The sequence below is a fragment of the Limulus polyphemus genome, unplaced genomic scaffold (assembly GCF_000517525.1).
Source record: "Limulus polyphemus unplaced genomic scaffold, Limulus_polyphemus-2.1.2 Scaffold556, whole genome shotgun sequence".
In the NCBI taxonomy this organism is placed as follows: domain Eukaryota; kingdom Metazoa; phylum Arthropoda; class Merostomata; order Xiphosura; family Limulidae; genus Limulus; species Limulus polyphemus.
In genome coordinates this window covers 178,029-194,123 of record NW_013666166.1, presented here as the reverse complement: position 1 = coordinate 194,123, position 16,095 = coordinate 178,029, and the positions used below count along the sequence as shown (strand labels likewise).

The 16,095-nt window shown below is 33.0% G+C and overlaps 1 protein-coding gene across 1 annotated transcript in view; it reads right to left on the bottom strand.

Annotated features, from left to right (window-relative positions):
* Positions 1–11,250: 11,250 nt before the first annotated feature.
* Positions 11,251–16,095, bottom strand: part of LOC111085690 (ras-related and estrogen-regulated growth inhibitor-like) — a 38,914-nt gene continuing 34,069 nt past the window's right edge. Inside the window, exon 6 of the mRNA XM_022385497.1 lies at positions 11,251–15,084. Coding sequence (XP_022241205.1) covers positions 14,911–15,084 — 174 coding nt within the window. The 3' untranslated portion in view covers positions 11,251–14,910. The remainder of the gene's footprint in view (positions 15,085–16,095) is intronic.

Genomic DNA, 16,095 nt, shown 5'->3' with positions numbered 1-16,095 from the left:
CTTTTCCACTTGTCATAAGTAGCCTGTGGACCACAAACTGAGAACCACTGGCCTAAAGCAAAGATAATCAAGTGGACTGGTTTAGTGCTGTAAATGTATGAATTCAGAAGAGATGAATGTCACAGACGAGTAAGTATCTTAGTGAAAGAAGAGTAAAGCAGCTGTGCGTAAGGCTCCTAACTTATCTCAGAGAGGTTAAGTTAGTCAAATTTAAGGCAAAACTCTTTGATTTAGCCATCATCCAAGTTTATGCGCTCACATCTGATAGTGAAGAAAAGAAATTTTACCAAAATGTTGAGGAAGCTATGCGGGTATTGAACTCAAAAGAATATCTGATGATAATGGACAATTTTAATGCAAAGGTAGATAAGGGTAGGAATGGCGTACTGGTTGGACCACATGGTTTTGTAGAATGAAACGAGAGAAAATATAGATTAATATATTTTTGTGAGGTAAAAGGTAGAATATTTCAAAAACAATATTACAATAGTTAGAACTAAAACTAACCTGAAAAGATGAACAAAGAGGACTCACGCATGGCAAAATGGAAGTTAGAACAATTTAAAAATAAGATAAAAAACATAGCCCAGTACTTTGTGACAGAGAATAAAAGTCAATTAGAAATATTAATAAAATAAGAACTTGCCTAATATACATAAATGCATAGAAGAATAAAAGAGTTGAAAAGGAGCCATTACAAGTAAAGATGACCAGTTACTTTTTGAAATTGAGGATGTTAAAGAGAAGTGGGCAGATTGTGAGAGGTAATTGTAAAATGATTCCAGGGAAGTGGAACCAGTCCTATAAATGATATAAATAATTAACAACGACCAGTAGTTCTGAAAAGTGTATGCAGGAAGCCATTAGAAGATTGAAAAATTTAAAAGCTTGCGGAACATATGGGGTTTTAGCAGAATTTTTAAAGGAAATAGAAATTTTAGGAATTTACTATCTGACTGCATTTATAGATGAAGAACAATGTCCACATACTAGGGTAATGGAATACGAACAATACAGGACTATTGGCATGCTAATTTACCTCTGAAAAGTAATCTTCGATAGAATTAAATAAACGTTTGAGATGAGGTGTCTTAACAGAAATATGGTTTAGACGAGGTCGGGACATGCGAGGGGCACATTTGCCTTTAGAATGTTGGGGAAAGAGCCAGGGAGATGCAAAGAAATCTTTATGTATGCTTCATAGATTCTAAAAAACTTTTGACAGGGTTAACTATGACAAGTTAATCGAGATTTTGCATCAGATTGAGGTAGACCAATCGAATATCAAAATACTGAAGAACTTGTACTGGAGTCAAGAAGCTGCAGTTAGAATTGACGAAGAACAAAACAGTTGTTTTCAGTTAAGAAAGGCACATGGCAAGGATGTGTGTCATCACCAACATTATATAATGTGTATGCAATCTACGAAGTGGCTGATGAGAGAGATAAGTACTAACATAGAAAATATCATGGTTAACGGATATAGGTTTTTGATGATAGGGCACTTATTGGTGAATCTGAGGAGGCCAGAATTGTTGATAAAAGGAAAAGACTATAGACTCAGAATAAATGTAAAAACAACAACAAAAACCAAAACAAACTAATACAATGGTAATTTCACGATTTGAAGTTATCAAACTTATTGGAACAGGTAGAGGGATTTACTTAATTAGGGATAAATATCAGTAGTGATGGAAAGTGCCGAAAAGACAGGAATGTCAAAAAACAGCAATCGTCAGTCAAGTATTGTTCAGGAAAGGTGTAAACTTAGAACTGAAGAAAAAGACTACTGAAGTGTTATGTATGGTCAGCCATATTCTACAGGATGGAAACATGGACCATGTCTGCTGAAACAGAACGACAACTGGAATCACATGAAATGTCGTGTTATAGAAGAATGATGAAGATCAGCTACATAAGAAAGAACAACTAATAAAGAAGTTATGAAACGTTAAAAAAGACAACTGCTGGGCATATGTAGAAAACGGAAGATATGCTACTTTGGGAATGTATTAAGTCTGAAAGAAGGTTGGCTGAGATTCTGGTGATCAAAATCGAAGGAAAAAATGAGAGGCAGGCAGACACTCATTTTGTTCCGTGACATTTTAAAATGAATTGGACATGAAAAGCTTGAATTAGGGAACTTGGTGCATGTAAGGTGGAATAGAGAACAATGGAGTACCATAGTCGTCGGTCCTAAGAATTGGATTGTTTGTTCTTGGTTATGATGTGTATCCGTAGTGTTTATTTTAACTGCTAGTGAAAACTCGCTTCTTAAGATTGAAATGCACATATATTGCTTTAGAACTTCACCCTTCGAATTGTAAGAATTCAGTGTTTAATGAGGCCAGAGCTAACTGCGTGGGCAGGATTTGTACAAGGTGTTTCACGATCGAGAAATAAATCACATGTACCAGGCAGTTGAGCGGTTTGAATAACAAATTTCAAACGCATGAATATTTCAGTAGGGGAAACATAAATATAACTCTTCACCTATTTCAACCAATTGCATCCGGATGAAACTATATATTGGCAAGTGTTTTAAATGCAAGTTAAGTGACACCTCTGTATACATATATCAAAATCTACAAATAAGTATTGAAAAATAGACAGTTTTGTATTCTTAATCATTATTAAGAGATCTTGTTTTTTTGTTTTGTTTTTTTGCAGTCGCATGTTTTTCGTTAACAATTTCCTCGTTTCACAAAAATTAAAGATGCTGCTCCTAATTACCTCTTAATTTTAGTGTTAGGCCTAGTTTGAATATATTGTAGTTCGTTGGCTCTGCACAAGAAATTTTTAGAATCAAGTCCGATGTTACATTTTGCATTTCATATGTTGTTGCTACTGTTCTTACACTACGTGCTAAAACAATCTATGTTATGGAGAAAAAAATCCTTTTAAAATGCCGAAATATGTAATAGATTAAAAACTCACATTTTTTATATTATGTGTATAATCTTCCTTATTTTGACATTAGATATATATTCTGAATTTAAAGTGACCCCATATATTTTTTCTATAAACTTTATAAATTTATCTTTTCTCTCTATTTTAATATTTAAGTTTTTAAGCTCGTAGTAAATTGATTTAATTTTTACTAAAACATTGCAGATTTTCAGTTTTACGGGATCTAATAGATTAATTATATTATTTGCACCAAAGAAATGTTTTTCTTGAGCGACTCCCCAGTAGGCCAGAGCTGTTTACAGGATAACAACGTTAAAATCCGGGATTTGGTTCTCTGTGGTGGACAGAGCGTAGATAGTCTATTGTGTAGCTTTGCGCTAAAACAAGACAAAACAAACATCGTCGTGAGAGAAATCGATCTTTGATAGTGGCAGATAATAACTATTTTTCGTAGATTACGATTATAAATTGTATAAAACGCCAAGAAAATTATATTAAAAAAACATACTTTCGCACCAGTTCTATATTTAATATAAAGCGATAAGCTACACAATGGGCTATCTGTGCTCAACCCACCGTGGGTATCGAAACCCAGTTTTGAGCATTGTAAGCCGACTGACTCACCACTGAGCCACCGGAGAGCAAAACTACACAATAGGTTATTTGCACTCCGACCATCGCCGGGAATCGAGCCCTGGATTTTGGCGTCGTAAGTTTGTAACCTTACCGCTGACTCATCAGGAAAATTCTGATGAGAAAGTTGCCGCAAAATCGTGCTCCGCACCCTTATGGACATAGGTTCATTATAAAAATGAGGGTCAAATCTTACTATTCGATTATCGTAGCCCAAGAATTGGTTGTGGATGTTGTTATTTAATAGTCTTCCTTCTATAGTCAGTAAGTTTGAAATTAGGGGTGATTAATCTACACATAGACCTTGTGTAGATTTGTGCAAGTTTTCGAAACGAAAAACAGACAAATCAGCAAGAAAGAAGCATTAATCTCATTTTATAATTCATTTCAGCACTTGTCACGAAGTTAGTCTGGTTTCGAGGAATTTCACCACTCATCAATAAAAAATGGACAGGGACAAATTTAAAATAAAAACTGGACTTCTTTTAATCATGATATCTGTAACTGTTGTGTTTAAGTTGCCCTTATCTCACTAGAATAAACCCATATTTACAGAAGTATTTGAAGAATGTGTTGCATTAATGCTATAAAGCCCCCCCTCCAGTGGCACAGAGGTGTGTCTGCAGACTTACAACGCTAGAAACCGGGTTTCAATACCCGTGGTGGGCATAGCACAAATAGCTCATTGTGTAGCTTTGTGCTTAATTACAAACAAACAATGCTATACATTTCTTCTGGTGTGTGGTGGAATTCCTATGAACCGCACAACCTCGTGAAAGATAACGAATTTTATCATAGTTTTAGTTATGAGAGAAAAAAAATCAGAAAAAATAATTGTTAAACTGTAATTTTAGGTTTAGGCATCGCATCTGCAACTGACAGTGAACCTTGCGAAGAATTATTATCGGAACTTCGCGAACACCTAAAACTTAATATTTCCTGAATAATAACTTTATTTAATTAATGTTTTATTATTATTATGGGTATATCACATTTAACTACATATTACTTCAAATGTTCTTGCAACTCTGGGATAAACATTGCAATGTCTATGGATAAAAAAAAGAAAGAAAAATAACTATGTTATAATACAACTGTCATTCCGACGGCTCCTACAGCTTGTTTGTTTGTTTTTAATTATGCACAAAGCTACACAAGGGCTATCTGTGCTCTTCCCACCACGGGTATCGAAACCTGGTTTCTAACGTTGTAAGTCCGCAGACACACCGCTGTGCCACTACAGCTAACGACAAAGTTACAATCATGATAATACGTTTGCAGAATATGTACACAGTGCTATCATCCATAGTCTTTTTTAAACAATTTTTTCTAAACTATTTATGCACCAAATTTCTTCTATGTCCATGACTTTGTTGGCTACAGTGTTCTTAATAATAAATGAATTATAAAAGAAAAACCTTATAATACCACTAATATTACAATTAATCCATCTAATTACTATTGGGGTTTCCTGTCAATTTTACATAGAAACTCAGTGGTTACGCATAACTGTTTGGTCAGTTCTTTACATTTTATGTTATAACAAGCAAAAACGTAAAATTACCCGGTATGATGCTATATGTAATGAACTATATAAAAACAAATCGATAATATGAGGATTTACGCACTGTTGCCGCTAACAACAACTCATTTTTAAGTCCATTAATAACACTTGTGCGCTTTATTTGATTAACGATACCATGCTAAGTTTTTTTCATCTGTGTTATATCCTTTTGTCAAGTTTTCAGCTCTTAAGTCAATAACAAAACGTTGTCGACTTCCTTGTTAGCAGGAAATGTTTAATTTTCAGAGTTCCCCGATGTCAAATTAAAGCCATACACGAATAAGTCAACGCCCTCTATTTCATAACGGCGATCGGAGATAGGTGTATTGTAATCACTGAATTATTGCTGTTAATTAGATCGATGTACTTTATCATAGCTTTGCTCAGTATTGTGAAAAATATTTTCTTTTTGAACTTTTAAAATGCAATAGTTAATACTTTCCTTAGAAGTCTTTCAGGTTTTATTGTGATATTTGTACTCAACCAGCACTTGTTCTCCCAAGTAGTACGTTAAACAAACTGTACAGGTTTGCTACCTTTCAAAAGTAGAGTTTAATTTCTTTCCATACTGTTCTTAAGTATGGAAAATCGATTGTCGCCTGTATGTAACGAGTAATGTCAGTAAATATATGCCTACTATTATACAGAATGAAAGACAGACGCTTTCGTTAACATTCTCTGCTTATGCAATACTAGTCTTCTGCATTTCTCCACTTTCTTCAGTTTTTCTTACAATTACTATATGGTCGATATTTTCCCGCTCTTTTTTTTTTAAAAAGAAAACATAAAGACGTTACGGCTAAAGCTACAAACAGTTAATAATAAGATAATTCAAAATTTACGTATTCCGTGATTAGTGAACTACGTCAATGTACATTACTATCATCTTTAATATTCAGTTTTACAAAGGTGTTCTGTTCATTAAGTACTATTTTTTCATAATATTGATGTGTATTACCGTACTGCTTTAAAATAAATTACACTGAAAGATAACTTAGCATTTCTGAAGTCGGGAAGTTCTGGCGAATTTCGTGTGGTTAGCTTAAGTTATTTATTTGTCTTACCATTGGATACTTGGAATGTGGTATAAGTAAATATTGGACAAATACAATTTGTGTGGGCATATTCGTCGATGTTGTATATTTTAAACCAATAAAAACAAAACATTCAAGTTGTATACATAGAACCATGGCATGGCCTGGTGGTTAGAGCACTCGACTCTCAATCTGCGGCTCTAATCTCAAACCTCTTTATCAAACATGCTCACCCTTTCAACCGTGGGATCGTTATAAGGTGACGGTAAATCCCACTATGTGTTGGTAAAGAGTTGGCGGTAGGTGGTGTTGATTAACTGCCTTCTTCCTAGTCTATCACTTCAAAATTAGAGACGCTAGTGCAGATAGCCCTCGAGTAACTTTGCGGGAAATTGAAAAAACAACAACAAAAAACAAACAAACAAACGAATACATAGAATCACCCCCACTTGTTCTTTTCAACTGAATATTGCAAAATTATATGGTGTAACTTCCAAGCTGTTATTTGGTCTTACGGAAATGATACAGTTGTATAAAGAGATAAAGGGTTTGTTTGTTTCTTGTTAAGCACAAAGTTACACTATGGACTATTTGTGTTCTGCCCTCAATGGGAATCAAATTTATTGCTGACTCACTGGAGGTTAATATCATTTAAGGATTATAAAACACACATTTTTAATTATGTCAAAATGGATTTATCACACGATCCTCATGGAAAGTTTAATATTACACAAATGTCGAATGATTGGTCACATTTCAATAGAGAAATTAACTTTATTCGTTTTGCAAATAGTGAAAAAAAAAAAAACAACCGTTATTTATCTTTTGATATCATGGAAAGTTAATTTACCAAAGTTCGAAAAAGTAAACATTAAACATATATTCATAATGGATAATTGATAATAACAAGTCTTCAAAAGTTATTTCGATTAAACCTGTAAAATATATTTAGTTTTCCATCAATTAACTTAGTTATTTTAGTTTTGGTTTCATATATTACCGTTCTTTGAAGTACATTTCAGCCTTTTAGCACTACATGTAAGACCTTTATAATTCTTTAAGGCTTTCTGAAAAAAAAAAACATACTTGAAAATCACTGGTATTATTTCAGCATTGAACTCACTTTGAGTACAACATTCTTTTGACGTTTTGGGAAACGTTCGTTAACACTTTAAGGGTTAAAATCAAAAGCAGTTATGAAGTATAAGACACCACATTTCATTGTCTTTCGCTTATATAAATATTTCAAGTTACCCTTTTTTAAAAACATATTTGCATGTTTAAACGTTATATTTATAACGTTGATGATTAATAAAGAGTTAGCTTCCCTTACATTTCTTTTATTTTCAAATACTCAAAAACATGTGAAGAAAAACATAAGAATGATACTGCTTCCGTGATGGTGAAAGCTTATTTTATTTTTTAAATTGTTTAATTTCTACCATGTGTATGAATAAATCGTGTTATCTATTTATATCAGTGTCACTAGGTCATACATATGTTATGCTAGTATATCATTTCTGCTTTTGGAAGCTATGAACCCAGACATTTTCCATCATATGTTAATGGTAATGACAAGGACTGGCATTGGACAAACTTTTGCGGTTTTTTAAGTCTCATTATGAACGTTTTGGTTTTGATTTGTATCAATCTCATTATTGTTGTATAGTGGTGATTTGATCGCCTATTTACAATTAATATAGTGTATAGTATCTGCGTTTAGATCATGTCTGAGAGATGGAATATCTCCTATGCTTTTGGGAGCTATGAACCCAGACATTTTCTATTATGAGTTAATAGTGATGACAAGGACTGATAAAAAGTTGCGTTTTTTAAAGTCTCATCGTGAACGTTTTAGTCTTAATTTGTATATATCTGTGAGTGTGTGTGGCATGCGTGCCTGTGTTTATTACATTAAGATGTTGTTCTTTTCCTTAATACATTTGTGTTGCATTTCAAACTTGTATTCACACGAAAAAAACAACAAAAAAACTGGTCTAGGTTATATAATTATATACAGCGTTTTATAGAATCTTTTGTCTCTCATTGTCCAGCCCAGCTGATGAGTTCTGGTATTAAATTAAAAGTTTATTGGATAGCGACTTGTGGATGACTAAAAGGTAGATTTAAATTACTATTTTTACAAACTTCTGAGTTCGAGCCGCAGTGGACAAATTAAGAGGAATGCAGGAAAGAAAAAACTTCTGCAGTTAACTTGTTTTTACGACTAAAAGTATATATATGCTAAATTCTGTTTCTCATGCATGTCACTAGGTAGAGTCACGTACTGAACTCATCTTTAAACGTAGCCATAGAAAGGAAATATCTGACAACCTCTTTGAATAGCTTTTCATCAACCCCACTATCATTATTTTTTTATGAAACTAAAAAACTCAGTTTTATTCTGTTGGTTGTTTTCATGTTATTTTATATTAAAATAGTGTTTTTTTTAGTCATATTTTCCATGAATATGACTTGAATTGTTCATGTATATAATAATAGTATCTTCTATCAATTCGCTATGGCTTCTCTTTCCCTTCTGGTAGTTTGGATTCTTGTCATCATGCCTAACCGCCTACTCTTTCTTCTTCAAAACTAGCTCTCTTTTGTATAAGATTAAGTGTATAAAGTTTATAGCTTTTGTAGGTCTTCAATTATGGTTCGTTGCCTATTAAAAACAAACAAACAGCAACAAAAAACAGTTATTTTGAAAATGACCTTATGTAGTTGGATAGAAGAAACAATCGTAGAGCTCCCGACTCTAAACTCATGTATTTACCCAAACTTTTTCTTCTTTCTATTTTTACGAATTTGTTAGTCTTTTCAAATGCCTTATAGACTTCATACAAAAGTAATATATTGTACAAAAAAGGAATTGTACGATACATTTCTACATTGCCGTCACTATATTTTAGATTCATAATGGGTCACTTTCATGGAGAATGTCTTAATTTTTGTTTCTTTGTCATTGAGCACAAAGCTACATAATGGATTATTTGGGCTCTGCCCACAGCAGGTATCGAAACCCGAATTTCAGGGTTGTAAGCCGTGAGAGACTTTAGCCGTAAAATTATGCGTATATGCTGAATTAACTTCTTTTTTGTCATTTTATTTCTCTTCAGTTTTAATGTCTTCCGGTGGGTCAGCGAAAAATCCGGAGTTTGACTCCTAGCGGTGGACAGAGCGCTAAAAACAGAACAAAAAACAATAACAACAAAAAACAGCCAATCAACCAATCAGCTCTTATAAATTTGGAAGGGGACGGAGGTACAGTGCCATTTATAGGATAGCTGTTCGATTTAAGCTTCGGGTTTTCTTGCATATAAAAAAAAATCACAACAAATATGAAAACATAATTCATTTGAACATTTATTCATGAAAGTACTTAAAATACAGTGACATTTATTGGGAAGGTAACAAATCCAACTTAGTCTACGAATTAAAGTTAAATAAAATCAGAAACATGAAAAATAAGGAAATTACTCAGTCAAAACTTTCATCTTAGTCTTTAGTGATTTTAGTCTTGGGACTGCCTCAGAACCGCTCCCTCGGCGGTAAGTTCGATGGTTTATGACACTAAAAATCGGGCCCGATATTCGTAGTGGGTACAGTACAGATTGTGTAGCTTTGTGCTGATTAAAACCAAACAAACGCCTCAGAAACAGAGAAATAGGAATGTTTATACAAATAATTTAAGTTTGTTTGTTTTGAATTTCGCGCAAAGCTACACGAGGGCTATCTGCGCTAGCCGTCTCTAATTTAGCAGTGTAAGACTAAAGGGAAGGCAGCTAGTCATCACCACCCACCGCTAACTGTTGGACTACTCTTTTACCAACGAATAGTGGGATTGACCGTCACATTGTAACACCCTCACGGCTGAAAGGGCGAGCATGTTTGGTGTGACTGGGATTCGAACCTCAGATTGCGAGTCGAGCGCCCTAACCACCTGGCCATGCCGGGCCTGAATTTAAGTGCAAAATCATTTTTAAAACAACATTTTAGTTTTGTGAATGACGATGAAATAAAGTGGGATAAAAATCAAAGTAAGCCTTGATGACAATAAAAATGCTTTGTTTTAATGCTCTAGTGGATAGGGTTCGTGCATTAAGATAGTAGCTTTTATATCGATTTTCATGTATTAGAAGCTTGTTAGTATTCCTATAGAGAAAAAAAAAGTAAATAATATTTATCGTGTTCTATATTTTGCTTTGTATTTTTTATTATATATAAAAAACAGCTTATCTAGGTTAGAGCTGTGTCATAACAAATTTTCAGAATAGTACTAAGACCAAATAATTTGAAAAGTATTGATCCAAGTTCAATAAGTGTAAATAGATTTATTATTTGTTTACCAGTTGGTAATACATGTTATTTCTTTCTTTGCTATTTTTGCAATGAGATATTTGTGCTGTGTCCACCTTAAGTACCATAAATCCGATTTTAATCGTTATAAATCCCAAGACGTACCGACGAACCACTGGAGGGTATATATTTTATTAACGTGACTAATTACTTATAATTAAAAGTAAAATAAGTTAAAATACGTTTAAGGCTAGATTTATAGAAAGTTACAGGTACCAAGAAAATCAAATTTAATTCGAGGTTTAAATTTGTTATTAATGCTTAGTTTAAATTGAGATCAGAATACATGAAAGTAAAACCAATATCGCTATATAAAATGATCTATAATACAAAATAGTTTAGATCAAATTAAGCTTATAATGAATATAATGTATGGATTTATCAGTTTTATTTGTTTTAACGCAAAGCCACATTGTGCTACTTGCGCTCTGTCCACCATGTGGAATCGAGCCCCGGATTTTAGCGTTTTAGGTCCGTAGAGTTACCGCTGAACTTGAGGACAGATTAACTGATACCAAGTGTGATAATCTTGCTGCTAACAATTTTTTTCGTCCATAATGTCAATAAATTCTCACGTGATGAGACTAGTTTAGGAAATTGGGATACTAAGTATCAATATGACATAATTATTACATAAATAATAATAAATAATCATGTTATTAAAAAAATTAAGTATATATATATATAACATTTACCGAATATCTTTCAATTATAATTTACCTACCACTAAAATAATTTATTTCCAAGTTTTTAGGTCTACATACAAAAATATAATAATTAATTCCTGAGACTTTTTTAAGTTTGTTTGTTGGTTATTAACTCAAAAGCTGAGTAAATCACACAAACAGAAATTCTGGCTTTCAGACGAAAATAAAGTAAAAGTTTCGTCGGGTTTTTATTTTCTATTATCATTCCTAAATTCTCTCTGTCAGCTGGTGAAATAGCGGGGGACAAAGAGAACTGATTCCCAGCGATGGAGATAGAAGATAGCCCTATGTGGTTTTGCTCTAAAACAAATAAACTGTTCTCTCTCTATATAGCTCTCACGTACAGAAACTCATTATAGTTGTGTGTGCTTTATTTAGCCCTTTCACAGCATTATAAGCCGCAGAAAACAGCCGATTGGGAAAATCTGATAACAATCCAATTAGGAATTTTATATAAGCAACACAACTTTTGCGATAAAATACTTTATTATTGGCTAGTGACGAAAACTCTAACCTGCATTAATACGAAGCCAAATTCAACTGCATTGCACCTACAAGTACGGGTGTATATACATGTATGTATATGTATATTTATATATATATATAGTAATAACATACATAGAATTACAAAATGAAAACTTAACATCGTGATGTGCAAGTGGGTGAAAGTTGTCAGCAGACACAAAATAATGAAGTGAAAATATCTTAAAATGTAACCCAAAAAAGCACAAAAACAAGACACGCCGAAAAAAATCAAAACATATATAATTATATATGTATGAATATGACAAATGGCTAGAAATACGGATGAAACAAGAAATACGTCTTTTGCTGTAGACAAAGCAGTAATACACACAGGTTACTATAAGTGTTTTACTCTCCGAGCAGTAATATTCACAGGTTACTGTTAGTGTTTCACTCTTTGTAATATTTTACTTGATCAAACCGAATGTGACAACGAGATATCTACATGCCCAAACATGTTCATAAAATATGTAACAAACAGTATAACATTATGTAAGTTTCGTTATGTGTGTTTACTTAAGGTGCACTTGAGTAATTAGAGACAGGGATAATATGTTTGCTTACTTGAATTTGCACTCCATCCTCTCCCCCCCAAAAAAGTTGCTGTATCGTATTCTTTCTGTTCTTTACACAGACATCGACTGTTCTAATAAATTATTATCAGAAGGAAAATGCTTTACGTAATGCCGACATATCTAACGACATTTCAACGATCCTTCATTGACCAATTCGTAGGCGACACCCAGATTTTTCACGATATTTTGTGCAAATCTGTCAATTAGAAGCACACGAGGAAAATTCGGAAAGTGTGAATAACAAATAAACGGAGTTTTATTTATACACCGAAGAGAAAAGCTTAAACATCTTTTTTTGATTGTATATCTCCTCCAGCTCAAAACGTGTTCACAAATTATCTTGCAAATGAGCATTCTACAATCAAAGAAAGGAACTTTAAATTGATAACACGATGTTACCCTTTCTCTTTGTAATTATAGGCCTCTCCAAATCACACAAAATTTGTGGTAAATCCTCCCAATCTTGGATATTTCTATATTTATGTGGGCTATTTATGATAACATGGCTTTGTGGTTAGCTATGGATCTGCCCATCGATTGTGTCCTTTTATTTACACATGCACGCAATTAATAAATATATTAATGATGGTCAAACAAAGGAGTTCAAGAGTTGTCTGAGGGCGCTGTTGACTAGCTGCCTTCCGTCTAGTCTATCAGTTCAAACTAGAGATAGCTCTTGAGTATCATTGATCGATTACCGAAACAAATAAATCAAATCCCTTTTTCGAGAATGGTCAGTTAATTAAATTAATGCAAAAATGCTGAAATAGTAGACAAAATGGCAATGTACAGTAATGGGTCTACTTCCTTATTCAGAAATGTTCAATTAAAGTGTGATTTCATTTTATCAGAAAACGTAAACTTTTTTGGACTTCAAACTTTTTATGATATTGGTTTCACCGAAATTTTCCATATTTCTTATTTAGTCTATTTTAGGTGGCTCACCGTTTAATTCAACATTCACTGACATTTTGAAGTTAACAATTTCACAACAACTACTAAAATAGACAGCAGGAAACTCAGTATGAATTTTTGTAGAACCATATCATTATTTTCCTCCACGATTTGAAAAATATATTAATTTCTTTCTCTTTGTTCTTCTAGTTCATACCCACCTTTTTTTCCTATTATGTTTTTTATTTTTAAGATATCCAATTAGTTAAATAATAATAAATATACACATACACGCACTGGATTCTGAACGTGTAATAATAAAAGAGATTTATGAAGAAAATGTGATGTTGCTTTTAAATCAAACACAACTAAACAAGAGTAAGAAAATACATAGAATCCATTATTTTTGAATATACGTTTGTCGCTATAACAAACCGTCTGATATAAGCACACGTTATAAGATAAACGTGACACTATTAAGCAAGCAAAACTATTAAAAACCATGTGCTCAAAAATTGTACACAAAATGTGCCCTTACAAATTTTAAATATAAAAAGATTGGTTTAATTTTTAGTGCGATTTGTTAAAGTTTAGTATATATACACACATACACCCAGTTGATAAACAGGTTAATAATATTTGAAGGTTATGAGTAAGTTCAGAGATAATGAGTGACAAACTGCATTACAAATTCCTTGATTGCGATGGAAATACAACTTTGTGCAATTGTATTGTAGGTTTTATTTGTTTTTTCAGCATCACTTTGGGATAAGATTATGATGACATTAAAGACGTGATCTCGAAGAAGCAAATAGTATGATAAGACTTTATCGCGACTTTTAAACAGCGAATTAAAATTTAAGTAATAATAGGGTGGCACAAACGAAATATATCAGTTTGTTTGTTTTTCGCCACTCTATATTACTGATTTACATATATAGCATGCTTATATAATTTATAGAAAACGAGAAGCCCGTTGGTCCATTTAGGTCGTTCCATCCACTAAATTGCAGAATACGAATAAAGCGTCCAAAGCCAGACTTTTTCATTCAAATATTCACATAGTCTTCCCTTAAAATAATTGCACCCACCGCATCTGAAAGCAACTTATCCCTAAAACAATTAAGGTTGTATTTTGATGTTTGTTATATGATAAACTACAAAGTAATTACGATCGTATATAAAATATTTTGATTTTGTTGTTTTTGGTTTTACAAAATGTTAAAACGGTTTCTTTTTAACTCGGCCATTTTCGTTATCTTTAATACTTTTCTTTGAAAGGTTGCATAATATAATTTCAAAACTTGTGTTTGAGAATTATGGCAATCTTACACAATAACCCTGATATAAATTATTTATGAATCTCTGGGTAAAGTCCCCCGGTGAAACAGCGGTAAGTTTACGGATTTACAACGCTAAAATTTGGGGTTGGATTTCCCACTGTTTGAAAGTCCTATGTGTTTATTATAAAAAAATAAAAACCCTACGTAAATTGAAAGTCAAATTGACAGGGTTTACTAAATAGTAGGTCAGGTGGATGCTTTTGAATTTTGTACTTATGTTAATATTTGATATGGAATGTAGTATGGTGTTTATACATTTTCTACAAGTCTGTTTAAATCAGTTTTTGATTAATGTTTTAAAACGTATATTTTACAGACGAATAAAGACAAATAAATACTCTTTGAAGTAACACCATATGTTAACTACATAGTAAAAGTTCGATCTTGCCGGACTTCGCGCTCGGAATTCGGTCGATTTTTCCGCCACCAGGTGCTTAAAGTGGAGTTTCCTGCGCTGTTTCTTCTTGTACTTTGTACTTTTGGGGTAAGCGCTGAAAAAGTTGATTGGCGTCGTCTTTGTACCTTGCTGTTGAGAACCTATATAGGACACAAATAAAAGATATAACACGTGCTTGGAAAAAAATCGAAACAGTAGTCTGCTTACTTATTTAAAACAAATCGACGGACAATAAAATAATTTGTGTAATTGAAACAAAGTGTTCTGCTTAAAATGCGCGTGTATTATAATTGAAATAACACATTTTTTTAAAAATACATTTTTGATGTTTATACCCTATAATTCTTAGATACGATATATATTGTTTTATCTTCAGTGTTAGCCAGCCTTTTTAGACATTTTAAACCTTAATTCACTATTGGGTACATACATCAAATATATCTATATAAACAAAGAAAAAAAATGTGTCTGTCTGTTTGTCTGTCCGTTATATAACTACTCCTAGGTCGCTGGGCCAATCTCAGCCAAACTTTGTGGGATGTTAGTTTGGAACAAGGAGAGTGTTATTAGGGGATTCACAGCCTACCACTTCTATTATTGTTGTTATTTAGCATTTATTATATTTGACGTAAGTTAACGTTAGCTACATTTATAGATGGTGCCACGTCCTTACATAAAAAAAAACACTTTATTAATTTTCTATAACACAATATATACACAGTGTGGGGGAAGGCACACAAAAGTCTTGTATATCTTAGAGAGTGCATTAGTACTCTCTACGGAGGAATGCAATGAAAAAATAGCTGCCACTATTGCAAGAATACATAAACTCAGCTGAAGTTTATACCCTAATAGCCATCGTAAGGTTTATATGAAGAGCCATTTCTTAAGCTCTACTTTGACACGTGACCTTTCAACTTTGGCCCGTAATACACTTCTCTGGTCAATGAACGCCAATTAATTAATCACGTGAAACACTGTGGAAGAACATTAAGAGGTAAGTGAAGAAAGCAGGTAACGGAAAGTATCCCTACCGTCACTACTTTGTCGCTACCTCTACCTACAAAGTCACCCTGACCATCGCACAGTGTATACCATGTTTTAAATATATACATATTGAGTTCTTAAAATTTATACAAAATTTTTAGTGA